The sequence below is a fragment of the Cololabis saira genome, chromosome 18 (assembly GCF_033807715.1).
Source record: "Cololabis saira isolate AMF1-May2022 chromosome 18, fColSai1.1, whole genome shotgun sequence".
Taxonomy (NCBI): domain Eukaryota; kingdom Metazoa; phylum Chordata; class Actinopteri; order Beloniformes; family Belonidae; genus Cololabis; species Cololabis saira.
The window spans coordinates 31997122-32012454 of record NC_084604.1 but is presented as its reverse complement, the minus strand read 5'-3'; the positions used below and the strand labels follow the sequence as shown (position 1 = coordinate 32012454).

The 15333-nt window shown below is 38.3% G+C and overlaps 1 protein-coding gene across 4 annotated transcripts in view; it reads left to right on the top strand.

Annotated features, from left to right (window-relative positions):
* The window catches only part of evlb (Enah/Vasp-like b), a 92327-nt gene that overhangs the window by 53680 nt on the left and 23314 nt on the right, over positions 1–15333 (top strand). For all 4 annotated transcript variants that reach the window (XM_061707227.1, XM_061707228.1, XM_061707226.1 and 1 more), the window contains exons 2-3: positions 8081–8249; positions 10519–10696. In XM_061707227.1, the coding sequence (XP_061563211.1) occupies positions 8081–8249; positions 10519–10696 (347 nt within the window). The remainder of the gene's footprint in view (positions 1–8080; positions 8250–10518; positions 10697–15333) is intronic.

Here is a 15333-nt window from a genome sequence, read left to right as displayed (position 1 = left end):
ATTTTCCACTCATTTCCTCCTTCACTTCAGCTTTAAAAAATTACTTCAAGCCTGGAATTAACTTGAAGGCACCTACAAACTTCTCATTAGTGAGCCTCACATCTTGCGACTGGAGATATGAATCTGAGCCGAGTGCGCGCACAAATTAGCATGCAGCTACACGTGTTGCTATTTCAGGCAGATGCCTCTTTGTTGTCTGTGCGCTGGCGCCTTGAGCACCGAGGCCCCAGAAAGTGGAGCAGCACAATAGCTTTGATGTTGCGACGTCTGCAGGACGGTGCTGTGCAACAGCTGCAGCCTCTTCCTCTTTTGGTTGGAGGCTGAAACATACACCGAGACCCTGTGAACCAGGACAGATTACAGGAGATAAACTAACTGGTACCGACGCGGGCGAAGCTACAAACAGTGATGGTTGTGCAAAAGTATACGTGAGAATGACCCGACACCAAAATTGTAAATATGGATGCCGAAGCTTGTATGTTGAGCTGATGACTCACTTCAACTGGTGTCCGTTCATAGGAAATAAATAAAAACTGATCAGAAAGCTGCCGCTCTGCTTCAAAGGAACTCCAGAATAAACACATGACAGTAGAGAGGAAATGTGAGAAATTCAGTCAACGCTCTTACGTAAAGACGCCTTTACTAAGCAGTTATTGTGCTGAATTTAAATTCTACCTCGCTCTTTTCCCCCAAATCATCAGCAGTAGTCAAGATCTATAAGGTTTATAAGATTTATAAGGTCTTAAAGGAGGAAAGCATTCCTGCTCACCTCAAAGACTATTTTACTACAAACTCTCATGTCCATACTTATGCAATCCGTCGAGTGTTAGATCTGCATCCTCCAAAATGTGTTACAACCAGGGGTAAATATGCAATACGGTACAGGGGGGTCAAACTATGGAATACATATTCCCATTTAGCAAAAAAACGCTTCTCTGTACAAGGTTTTAAAGGATGTCTGAAACACCACTTAATTTTTGTTTTGTAAATGGAACTGCTCCGGCATAAGTAATGGATGTGCTGAAAAACTTTATCGTCATGTGTAATCTCCTTGAAATTATTTTTTGTTTTTGTTCATTTGGTTTGTTATTTAGTCGTTTATTTTTTGTTTGTTTCTTAATTATTAAATTGTACTCTATCGTTTTTCATATATCCGATCATTTTTCTTTTGTGTAAATTCTTTGTAATTTTCCTTTAATTTCTATCATTTATAGATTTCTAACTGCTCATTTGTATATTTTGTCTTTATAAGTATGATATTAAATTTTATGTTAACTATAGGTGGAGGCACCTGATAAGCTCTTTTGAGTTTTCGCCTCTTCCTGCACTTTGATTTGTAAAGTTGGTAATTTTATTTGTGTAATGTTTAACTGTGCAAATAAATGAATCAAAAAAAAATCTAAAAAAAAAAATCTAAAAAAAATCTAAAAAAAAAATCTAAAAAAAAAAATCTAAAAAAAATCTAAATCTAGATCAAAGTGCTCGTTATGCTTCATGCCTCAGGTTTTGTTGTTGTTGAAGATGAGCACAGTTCCTAGGACTTCTTTCTCCTCTTCCTCTGATTCCTCGTGTGATTCAGTACGATACACCGATCCTGTGACAGCTTGTTGTCGCACCGGTCACCTCAGATCAGGGGGAGTGATGTTGGAGCAGTAAATCTTCTCCGAGCGGGCGGGAAGTTTGGCACCTGAAAGTGAGAGGGGACACTTAACGCTTTGACGTGGCAGGTCAGAGCGAATGAATCTGACAAGGCCAGGTGCGAGCGGACGGTTTTATAATCACGTCAGTGATGCGAGGAGACTGAAAAAGGGTAAACTGATAGACTGAAAGAAAACTTTTCATTTGAGAGACGCTGCATGAAATGTAACGAACAGGTCGCATAACCCTTGATTTAAGCATGACGGATGTTTGGATGATATTCCTGGGCCTCGTGTATTTAAAGTGCTGAAAAAGACACAAATGAGTCTAATGTACGTGTGTATGTGAGCAATAATTAGTCTTTTCTCCCAGGCACACGTTCGGCCATATGAATAAATAATTCACGTGGATATCATTGCAGATCCTCAGTAATCTGATTTAGAGCGTCAGAAGAACTAGTTTCATCCCAGAAACTCAATGGAGACAGTAATTATTTGGTCTAATGTCAGTTTGTGCTGGATGGAGAGAGATCGATAGTAGGGCTGGGGATCGATTCAAATATCAAGAATCGATTCGATTCCGATTCTTAAGATTCAGAATCGATTATCATGCTTTGATTCGATTCGATCCGATATTGATTTGGGTTACTGTTAATAAAACCGTTTTTTGAGCTGTTGCATGAATTATATGACTGTAGTTATGCAAAATATTAATACTAGTATTATATTGAGATTCAACAGCAAGTATTGGCAGCTAATGATGCTGTAAGGACCAATCAGCTCCCAGAATGCTGATAGAACTGTTTTCAGAAACATCGTGTGGGTCAGAATTACCAAACAGATCCAGAGCATGAAAGAAATCGCTTTTATTTTTTCCCCATTTATGATAATTTGGTTTTTAACATTTATGCAAATGTAACCCCAAGACAGTATATAAAGCAAAAAAATATAGACAATGTATGCAATTATAACTGAAAACTTTAATGTTTTCATACCTTTAAACATATTTAAAGGCAAAAACATGGCACCAGTTATTCTCGTGTCCAACAAAATATTCCTTTTTTGGGCATAAACAAAAAAGTACCAAAAGTTGTAAAGAAATGATGGAAAAAAAAAAAAATCTTTCTTTTTTTTTTTAATCGATCTTTAGACATATGAATCGATTTTTAGGAATTCATATGAGAATCGATTTAAAATCAGGGAATCGATCTTTTCAACACAGGCCTAATCGATAGATACTTTATTGATCCCAAGGGAAATTCAAGTAATTTAAGAAACAAATGGTACCATGGCTTACACAGTAGGATAAACAATAAGGATTAGCGTTTCCTTCAAGGGCTCGATTGAGAATGTCTACCGCATGACATGTTCGACTGTTTGAGAGATTATATTTGATCCTGACCGCAAAAAACCGGCTCAGTCAGGGCTGTTATGAAGCCGGATAGTTGTGGCTGGAGGGAAGGATTCGCTGACAACGCTCCAAGATTTCACGTCTGTCCCCGCCGGCTTACGTTTATTGTTGCACCAACAGTTGTTTGTGTACTGATCTCGACGATGGCATTCAAAGTGTACATCTGTGCGTATACTTGCATTTATGAGTTCACAAGTCTGCGCCCTCATAGTAAATGCAGAAGCATCTCATTTATTCATGCCCTGCGCAGCAATTTCGATTTTTTTTTCAGATGATAGATTATGGAGGGATCTACATGACTTTATTCCTTGTTTCCTCACCTTTCCAGGCTCCTTCTGCCCATCTGCCGGAGTCTCTTTTAGCACAAGAAGCTAATTTATTCATGCTTTTGGGCCACCGGTGCCATTTTTAGCTAGCTGCCTAGCACACCGTTTTAAAAATGAACAGAGTCGACGAGTTCACAAAGATAAATTAAACATGCCATCGCCCCACTGGCGTTGGAGCGGATTCTCGGCGCACTTAAGAAAGACTCAAGTGTGGATAGAAATGCACCAGCAAGGAGGAAGAGGTGTTTATAGTTCAAGGTTAACATGTAGTTAGCAGGGTAGCATTTCAGGACACTGTTTTGTTGCTAACTGCATCCTTTTCACTTTGAAGTTTTTTATTTCTTATTCTCTTTTGTCCCGAATTCTTCTCTTCAATACTGAAAAGTATGTTTAATGCCATTTGTGCTAAAGTTAAGCTTGCATTAGCAACCATGCAGGATTTTATTTTAAAGTATATTCGCTGCTCTCCACAGTGGGATGAGAGCAAAAGATGAATTCATGAAAATTCACTAAAGGAATAATCCTCTGGAAATTGTGTTGGTTGGAGCCTGGATGTAATCCCAGCTGTCAGGATGGTGTTTAATGAAGGAGGCAAACACGGACCCACGGGTAGAGGAAAGCTGGTGATAAAATACAAAGAATTTCATTCACTTTGGGAATAAAAGACACACTTGAGGTGCCGCGCCGCCGTGGCAGGTAACATAAAGATTAGTCCAGAAGCAAGGTTAGAGGTAGGAAACAATCACAAAGACGAGGATCTGGCACTGAAAAAATGAGGAGTGTATACGGAGGGAGGTGGTGAATAATGTGATTCAGGTTTCTGGCCAGAACTGAAGTTAGGTTCAACACCATGCTGGTGCTGTGGTTGTCATTAGTACACTGACTGCAGTGACAGCCATTATGGCCCATTGCATTATGGGATACAGTATGGACTGGTTAGTTTGATACTGGAAATTTGTCTGGAAGTATTTCACCATCCCGGCTATTTTCAGATATTTACATGCTCAATTCGAGGTCCAACATTTTAGCAACACCGGTATACTATACCAGTGGTTCCCAACCTTTTTTCCTTGTTTCCCCCCCTACTTGTGTCTAAGACCAGCCGGGCCCCCCGACCCCTACATACTAGCACCAAAAGAGTAAAGTTATTCGTTACAAACCTTTAATTGAAAAAAATGAACATTAATACATTTCTCTTTGGTTTACCCTGTATACAGATGACTTTGTTTTTCTCACTTTCATTTTGTGTCCCCAATGTATAAAATACGCACAAAAAATAATTGCAAGGACATAAAAATGTTTCTGAAAAATGTCTCTTTTAATATGAGAGCAAATTTTTTTTACATTTTTCCTCTAACAACCTGTCGGAGTAGTAGTATGATTAAATGTTGAATAATGATATACTGTAATAATACGTTTTTATCCTTTTGTCCTAAATGACTTAAAATGTATTAAAATGACCAAAAATATTTCTAAGTGGGTTTATACAGACTTGGATTACTGTATTCCATTAGGTGTGTTATTATGATTTTTTATTTATTTAACATGTGCAAATATTCACAACAATATTTTCACAACTGCATATCCTCAAAGCAGACAAAGTTTCTCTGCTCATTCTTTCCTGTCCTAATATATATAACATAAAGGGCTAAATTTGAACAGACACGTTATGAACCGCAACGACTCTCCACTCTCCAGATTGAAAACTTTTGTTTTTGCAAATAGCAACGGTCAACAAAGCGTTGTCTAAATCAGAAAGGTATAAATAACGGCGGGCGATCAGTCAGAAACTTCACTAGTTTGATTAAAAAGCAGATATTTGTACATTACAATCAGAAACCACGTCATCTCTTTACTGGCTATATGAATGCGTTAGTTATATAATATTCTACATTCAACCCCTCTGAAAACCAAGATCGTTTCTCTCTTTGTCTTTTCCCCTCCTCTCTCCTCTGACACAGCTTATTCACTTTGCCTTAAGGCCTGATCCACTAATTTCAGCTCGGCGAGGAGGCAAACACACAGATGGGACTCTTCCTCTTAATCTCATTTCAAGTCCAAATTGTTTCTGTGTTTTGCGTGTGTGTCCCTCCTAATTCATCTCAGATACCGGTGCCCCGATTTTTCTCTCCCCCCGTCTACGCCGCAGACGTTCAGCATGTGCAAAAAGGTCACGAAGCGCTGGTCTCGTTGTGGTTGATGCAACGCACTGTAAACCAGAAAGCAAGTGTGTGTGTGTGTGTGTGTGTGTGTGTGTGTGTGTGTGTGTGTGTGTGTGTGTGGTAAGTGATAGACAGCGGGGGGCTTAGTGAACTGTGATAAATGCAGTCAGATGGACTGGAGGACACACACACACACACACACACACACACACACACACACACACACACACACACACACACACACACACACACACACACACACACACATCACAACTGCACCTCATTAAGAACATCAACAGATGCTGGACGAGCGCTTGATTACGTCTGGATTTAACTATCAGAATATCACAGAATTAGTGGGCTGAATTGTTTTGCTGTAATTATCTTGTTTGCATCCTCACGTAAAAACATATGGTGGACTGAAATGCTCTTTGGATCATTGTCCCGTTGGATAAACCTCCTTTTTTTTTATTTTTATCTACTGATGATGTAACCTTTTCTTCCAAAATAAGCTCATATTCTTGCCTCTACCGGGGGTGGCAGTAGCACACGGGTATAGACTCCGGCTGAGAGGATGCTGGATCACATCACATCAGTGTCCCTGAGCAAGGCACCAAACCCCCACACTGCCCCCGTTCCTCCGGACACTCATGGTGTTGGTCCCAAGCCCAGATAAACGGGGAGGGTTGTGTCAGGGACGTAAGACATATGCCACATCAGTATCAACACGATGATCTAATGATGATGGGCAGGCCAGCTGACAGTCTTGCCGGGGCCCCGGACAAAATAATCTAAGATGTCTCCTTCTCCTCTTCCTCTCCTCTCCCTCTGCTCTTCAGGTTATACAAGCTAAAGGACGTTAATATTAGAGCTTGAGTTACAAGTAGGGATGGGTGATATTTTACCGTTCACGATAAACCGTCAATAAAATTCCCCACGGTAAGAATTTGCCATCTCACGGTAAAAACGATAAATTGAGGAAATGAGAAAGAAAGAAAGAAAGAAAGAAAGAAAGAAAGAAAGAAAGAAAGAAAGAAAGAAAGAAAACGACTATCATTATTGGGATAAATGCCAGAAAGAAAGAAAGAAAGAAAGAAAGAAAGAAAGAAAGAAAGAAAGAAAGAAACGACTATTGTTATTTGGATAAATGCCAGAAAGAAAGAAAGAAAGAAAGAAAGAAAGAAAGAAAGAAAGAAAGAAAGAAAGAAAGAAAGAAAGAAAGAAAGAAAGAAAGAAAGAAAGAAAGAAAGAAAGAAAGAAAGAAAGAAAGAAAGAAACGACTATCGTTATTTGGATAAATGCCAGAAAGAAAGAAAGAAAGAAAGAAAGAAAGAAAGAAAGAAAGAAAGAAAGAAAGAAAGAAAGAAAGAAAGAAAGAAAGAAAGAAAGAAAGAAAGAAAGATTCCCGTTGATGACACTTTTTGTATTGGTATTTTTTTTATCGTTATTGGGATAAATGCCAGAAATTATCGTGATACATTTTTTTGTCCATACCGCCCATCCCTAGTTACAAGGTTGGTAAGCGTTGGCTGCTGTTTCTTACCTTGCTCTACGCTGACTTTATTAATTCCAGCTTCACCGTCACCCCCTTTTTAAAATATTGGTGTAGAGAATCTCTGAGGCCTCTATTTTCTTCTTCTCTTCTTCTCTTTTCTCTTCTTTTCTGAGCACCGGACTTGTGCTGACCGGACATTTTGACCATTCTAATGGTTGAATTAAATGATAACATCACATTTTGATCAGCGGACAAACCATTTTTGTGTTGGGGGTTCTTGACCACAAGGACAATTAGGAAGAAAACAAATAACAAGCTTTTATGTAACTCAAATACTACATATTTTTTCCACAAATAGGCATATTTTGAAACATTTTGAAAAATGATTCCATAATTTAATGAGAATAAAAAAAAAGAAAAAAAATTATTATTATTATTTTTTATTTTTTTCAGTTCTGTATTCAGTGTTCAGTATTTTTATAACTATACTGTTGACAATATTTTCTTAAAACCCTTTCAAATGGTTGTTTGCAACTGGTTTTCATTTGTTTTTCTGGGATTTTCACGAAGAGCACCCTGGGAAAACGTCCTAATGCAGACCTCGTCTTCTTCTTCACCATTCCTGTTGATTGACTTAACTTTGATAGCTTTCATTTCTTAATTACATTCCCAACTTGTGGCACACCTACCTAATCAGGCTGTACTATGTTCATGTAACCTCCTCTGTGGAGCTTTTTTTTATCTTTTAAATTTCCAGCTGTTTGAAGACATGAGCCTCGAGCACTTAACAATGACTGTCAATAAATTGTAATCCTATCACACTAATTAGTTGTTAATAATTATCAATTAAGACGGCTCACATATCTTTGGATGTTTTCCCTTTCATTCAGTCATTTGACTCATTCGTTTGATTTAGTTTGTTTAATGTTTTCGGTAAAGGTTTCATTATAATCCAGTGGCTGTTTTGTTTTACATCAGTAAAGAGTTGTACTGTTTGCACGTGATTCATCCTCTCCCCCGTCTCCCCCGTCTCCCCCGTCTCCCCGCAGCGAGCAGAGCATCTGCCAGGCGCGGGCCTCGGTCATGGTCTACGATGACACCAGCAAGAAGTGGGTGCCCATCAAGCCTGGACAGCAGGGATTCAGCCGCATCAACATCTACCACAACACTGCCAACAACGCCTTCAGAGTGGTGGGCGTCAAGCTGCAGGACCAGCAGGTGAGCAGCAGCGAGGACGCTACCGTGCACGGGTCAGCCTCTTTATCACTCGCGCGTGGGGAGGTCGCCGAGTTGTTGGAGGATTTATCCAGATGTGAAAAACTTTTACTTTTACTTTGAAAAACTTTGCAACAATACCAAAACACATTAGGTGTCACGGTTTGGTTTCAGTTCCTGTTTTATTTTGAAACCCTGTGTCTTTGGGTTTCAGTTCCATCTTGACTTCCCTGGTTCCAATCTGCCCTGATTGTTTGCACCTGTGTCTCGTCAACCCATCCATAGACATATATATGTAGACGCCGCATCGAGTGTTCTTGCCCACTGCTACGATACGTCAACGTCGCCGCCATAATTGCCAATCGCCAAATTGACTTATTTTCATAAAGCGCCTTTCTACAAAGAAATTTACGTTTTACGTCTCATTTATTCATTCACACACGCACTAATATACTTGGGAAACAGCTAGGCACCAAATATAATATATTTAATTTTCTCAGATGGCAAAAATAAGAACTTTATTGATCCCACATAGGAGTAATTCATGTTATATCAGCTATAGAGAACAAGGTAGTTCCGAAAAACAATATATAATATGTTACTCTATTTTTTCATCAACAAAACACATTTAAAATTTTTCAAATAAAAAAATAACATATTTGAACCATTTTTCAGACAATAAAATAACTGAAAAAATCAGAAAAATGGTTCAAATATGTTATTTTGTTACTTGAAAAATTTTAAATATGTTTATGTAAAATATGCTTTGTTGATGAGAAAATATGTTTCTCTATTTTTCTTATTTTTTTTTGAGGGGGGATATATATTGTTTTTCGGCACTACCTTGTTCTCTATAGCTGATATAACATGAATTACTCCTTTATGAAAATAAGTACATTTACTTGTATTAGTTTACAGCGCAGTCTTGCCACATCCAATATGGCGGCGTCGTTGACGTACGGCTCAGCGCTCTATGGGGTGTCTACGTATATATGTCTATGAACCCATCTGTGTATATCTGCTCTTGTCTTTCCCTTGCTCCCTTCTGGTCCGTACTGTTTCTTCCTTCGATGTTTCCGATGATTTTTGCTCTCGTGTTTTTTATTAACCCTGCTCTGCAGCTCTTTTGTTTTGATTTTGACTTAATAAATCACCTTTTTTGGAACTCCTACCTCCTGGTCTCTCCTGCGTTTGGGTGCTAATCAACGACATCGTGACACATTAGGATTCAAGGAGTTGTTATTGTCATTCCAGCACATGATAGACATGAAATGGGATGAAATTTGTTTCCCTGGTCCCAAGCAAGCCCCAACAAAAAAGAAAAGAATATACAGCAATAAAATAAAAATAAAAATACTAAAAATATTATAAATAGAAAAAAAAAGTCTGCAGAAGAACTTGTTTTTTTTTCCTGTTGATTGATTTTTCTTTTAGCGATCGATCAGGAAAATTTGAAGTTTGATTTGATTTGATTTTATTAGGGATCCCCATTAGCTGGCGCCGTAGCGACCAGCTAGTCTTCCTGGGGTCCACATAAAAGACATACAAAATAGATTTACAAATACAACATTAATTAATATCAGTATTCAGTACTAAAAAACCTTACAATTTAAAAACAAGTTATATTATTAAGTTGATATCTGAAAGCAACTTTCTAAAAGTCATTTTGTGCATTTTAAAGACTGCTCTCCTCTGGAATACAGAGTAGAATAACATTAAATGATCAATAAAAAGGTGAGGATATAAAACAAGATTGAGAAGTATATAGATTATTATTTATGATTTTTATTTTTATTATTTATTCCTGTATACTGTGAAAAAAGACCTTTAATGCTACAAAGAAATACTATCAATATTTATTTGGTTCTTCTTTAAGTGAAAAAACCAAAAACAATAGTAAACTATGATTGTTGTTTTTAATCTAAAGCAGTTTGTTCTCCAAGCAGCATCGATCCTGTGTCAAATCAAAATCCCACTCAAGCCGCACCGCCCACGAATACTGGTTCAAAACTGTGGCTGTTTTAGCTTCACGGCAGGAGTCGTGATTTAAAATTCACCTAAAAAAAAATTCACAAATCCTGCGTGATAATTTCTCTGGCGCTGCTTTCCGCCTGGCAGCAGAAGCAGACTTGGAGAGTGGCGATGATGCCCGTCTGCCCACGCGTGTCTTCTTTCATGTAAAAACAAGAATGATCCTCAACAGTGGAAAGATCTTCCTGTACTTGTTTGGTTTTTTTTTAACTGCTCTGCGTTTCTTCCTGATCGTTCCCAGGTGGTTATCAACTACTCCATAGTGAAAGGCCTCAAATACAACCAAGCCACCCCGACCTTCCACCAGTGGAGGGACGCCAGACAGGTCTATGGCCTCAACTTCGCCAGCAAGGAGGAGGCCACCACCTTCTCCAACGCCATGCTCTTCGCCCTCAACGTCCTCAGCGCTCAGGATGGAGGTCAGTTCCCCCTCCGTGCATCACACTCATCCATCCATTCATGCACCGTATATTGCAGAGGCAATAGTTTATAGTTGCAGGGGTGTTGGCGGACATTGTGAAGCATGTACGACCTTTACCTGTGTGGGAAGTGTGAGATCAGAGGTGTCAAAAGTATTCACATTCATTACTCAGGTAGACGTATAGATAGTAGAGTTTAAAAAATACTCCTGTAGAAGTTGAAGTATCAACTCAAGTTTTTTACTCAAGTAAAAGTATAAAAGTACTGGTTTCAAAACTACCGTATTTTCTAATAAGCCGCTACTTTTTTCATAGGTTTTCAACCATGCAGCTTATACAAAGGTGCAGCTATTCTGTGGATTTTTCTTCCACCGCTCGGGCCGCTCTAACCGGAATTAGAATCAAAACTAAGACAAAATAAAGTCAAAGAAGAATACACTACTTCTTCTTCAGCAGATAGAAGTAGGTAGAAGCAGATTTCAAACAGATAAATAGATAAATAAATACCGGTTATTTTCTCTTGGTTCTGTCCCGTTTTAATCAGCAAAGTTGCTGCCGTGTTAAAAGACACTGTTAGGAAAGGATCTATTTAGGTACAAACATGTACATCATTTACAGTTCAAAATCCTTCTGTACATGTAGTAAATATCTAGAATCAGAATCAGAATCAGAAAGGGGGTTTATTGCCAAGTTTGTCAACACACACAAGGAATTTGTTGTGGTGATTGGTGCAATACAGTAAAAATAAAAATAAAAATAAAAAATAAAAATATAAAAGCAAACAAATATATATGGAGATAAACTAAGAGATAGAATAAAGTAAAATGTATAACAGAAATAAACAGAAATGTAAAATATGAGGATTAAAAAGTGCCGGATATGAATCTTTACAAAAAGTGACGTAGGATGACAGATGCCAGATAAAATGTATAAACCGAAATGAACAGTATAGACAGAAATGTACATCTAATCTAACAACATAAATATCTGTGGCTTGCATATTTTTTTTTAAATAGAGCGGATGCGGCTTGTATGCAGGTGCGGCTTATGGTCCAGAAAATACGGTACTTAAAGTATAAAAGTAAAATTAATGTAAGGGGGAGGGAAAAAACCCATTAAGAACAAAAGCCATTGAAAATGAATGCATCTTAGTATAATGCAAATATATTAAAGAACCATATATGTGTACTATTGAGCATTAACATGTGTTTCAGAGAGCAGGAGATATGATCACTAGTTGTCTATAAGTATTGTAATGGTGCAAAAAGTCAAACTTCAGAGGCATGTTATCATTTATCCTAACCTTTATTGGAATGTACATCCAAGTTTAGTTGCAGGAATCTGAGGGAACGGATGTAAGAACAAAACTGGACAAGAACATCTGAAACAACCACAACCAAATTCACTCTATCCGGATGGAGCAATTTAACTGGATAGTTTGTTTTAAAGGCCGAAAAGAAATAGAGTAACGAGGCTGTTTTTAAAATGTAAGGAGTAAAAAGTACAGATAATTGCGTGAAAATGTAAGGAGTAAAAGTAAAAATAATTACTCCAGTGAAGTATAGATAACCAAAATTTCTACTTAAGTAAGGTAACGAAGTATTTGTACTTCGTTACTTGACACCTCTGTGTGAGATAGATGCTTTCTTTAATCATCCAAGGGAAAGGTTCTCTCTGGGCAGATGGTTAAGGGACCTCCTTTTCTTTGTCCACAGCTCTTGCTCCCACCCAGCGGGGCCATGTGGGCCCCGTCTGGATTAAAAGTGGGCTACGTGGCTTCAGAAGGGGCTCGGGTCCCTCGTGGTTTCACTATTACGGGCCCCAAAGGGGAAGCTCATGTGGGCCAAATATATGGGGCCCATGAGGAATACGAGTCAACTGAACGGGTTTCAGTAACACATGTCCCGCATTAGAAAAGGAACCAGATGGACCCCACCTAGGATACAGTTAGTCCAAATATGCCAAAGAAGGCAGGGCCACCGGGGAACCTGTGGACTAACCCACGTCTGACACACTTTGAGGCCCACTGTTAGCTGGTGAGCTTTATGTTACTGATCCCCATGATCAGTACTCGAGTTGTAAAAAAAAATCAGGGGGATGGTGGATTTTATCATATGGGGACAGGTAATTTGTGCTGATTACAAATAACATAATATATTACAAATAATAGCACTGACCAAAACACCTGCAGAAATACTGCAGGAATGACATAGCAGCAGTTAAATGCAGCCTTCTGTAAGCTTTAAATATCCACTGGGCTTACATCAAATACATCAAAACACAACAGTAAAAAACAGTTTTCTGAACTTATCAATATGACTCTGTCCTTCACAGGATAAGTAAAGTGGATCGCTGCAAAAACTCAAAATCTTAACAAGAATATTTGTCTTATTTCTAGTTACAATGTCTCATTTTAGTAAAAAAAAAATCTTATTACACTTAAAAAAAGACTCATCACTGGAAAAAACAACAATCTTCATTTTTTTAACTAAAAAATGTCAATTTTTTAGTTAAAAAAAATAATCTCATTACATTTGAGACAAGACTCAAAAACAACCATTCTCACCTGTTTCAAGTAGATTTTCACTTAAAATAAGTGGAAAAATCTGCCAGTGGAACAAGATTTTTTTGCTTGTAATAAGCAGATAAATCTTGTCCCACTGGCAGATTTTCCTACTTATTTCAAGTGAAAATTTACCTGAAACAGGTGAAAATTTTCAAATAAGTTATTTTTCTGGAGTTATTTTTCTGGTGATGACTCTAAATGTTGAAATAGCAGTAAAACCACATTCTTTGATTAAATGACATAAGGGATGGAAAGGGGGGATGGCAGTTTTATAGGGGGGATGATTTTGACCGTTTTTATTTCAGGGGGGATGCCACCCCCCCTCATTCCCCCTCAACTCGAGTACTGCCGATGATCCATAATTCAGACTCTACTAAATAATCTCTGATAAAAAATCTAAATATGATCGTCGGCTACTTTGGCTATAAGACCAAAATATTGAATTTGTGGCTTAATATGCTGAAGAAAAATGCTCAAACTATGGAAAATTTGAAAATACCTTTGTGCAATTTTACACAAATAAATGTTCACAGCAACATTATCATCTTACTAAAATGACCTGGGGACCTGCGGTCATTTGTAATAATCACGGACGACGTCTGTGATTTACTTCGGCGATTTCACCAAACACCGAGGTCACGGGATCATTTTAATCCCGTCTGAATGCACACGTCAGTAATTCGGGGATGTGCGATTCGCTGCCTTCTCTGCCTCTTTCCCTGTGTAATTTTAGCAATTGCAGTTCACAGTGTGATATTATTATTACAACTTCCGGCTATATCCACCCCATGTAGGGTATTGATCTGATATTTTTAGCTGATAAAAATAAAGAAATGAATCAATATTTAGAGTTTTGAAACAAGGAGTCCAGATCAGCAGAACGACGAGATGCATTGTGCAAGAAACAACTTTTTATCTTTAAAGGAGCATGAGGCAGGATTGAGGCAGGATTTATGAAAAAAATTCGTATACGTTTTAAGTTTTCTAGTAATAATGTCAGATGAGGCGTTCCAAAACCAAAAGAATGAGCCCTCTAGCGTATCTGTCCTTTGCCTTGAACAGGCTGTGTGCTGCAAAATGTGCTGCAATTCCGGGCCAGAATTTCCTGCGCTGTCCTGTGGATGTGACGTCACATGACGCTGCATGTGCGTTCTCCCCGTTCTCCCGTGCCGGCTTCACTGTTGGCTGCAGTACCCCCAACGGCCGTCGTGGTGAAGGGTGGCGCTAATGAGTCTCATTTCTTAAAAGGAGCCTCATGCTCCTTTAATTAAGCTCAAAGCCTCACTGACCGCGCAAAACTTTTTTTGCTTCAGCGAAAGTTCTGGTTACGTCTAACGTTCAGTTTACTGTTACCATGGCAACTTCAAATATAGGCCAATACGCCATTTTTTTCGACTTTTGTCACTTTTTTCAATGGTTTTATTGTGGCTCTAGTGACCTTTATTCAAAGTGTAGACAGGAAGGGGGTAGAGAGAGAGAGAATGGGGACGACATGCAGCAAAGGGCCACAGGTCAGCCCTCGAACCTGCGGCTGCTGCAGAAGGACTGTAGCCTCAGTATATGAACCGCTTTCTTAAACCGCTGTGCCACCCAGCGGCCCTTGATCAGCTTTTAATTCAATATTCAAATTTAATGTTGAATAAAAGGTAATTGTTTAATAAAACGCGAGGCCTGGACGACATTTCCGGGGTCGATGTTTGTAAATTACGGTAAAACAAGACCTTTGCTTATCCAGCCTGAACTAAATACAGATGTCGGGGTGTAATTTTAGAAATACTGCAGGTCCAGTGTGAACAGTACATTAGAAAAGTTTGTCTCATGTTAAAATCTTTAGTGAAATCCAGAGGTGTCAAAAGTATTCACATTCATTACTCAGGTAGAAGTATAAACTAGAGTTTAAAAATACTCTTGTAGAAGTTGAATTATCAACTCAAGTTTTTACTCAAGTAAAAGTATAAAAGTACTGGTTTCAAAACTACTTAAAGTATAAAAGTAAAAGTAATGTAAGGGGGACAAAAGCCATTGAAAATGAATGCATCTTAGTATAATGCAAATATTGCCTATAAGTATG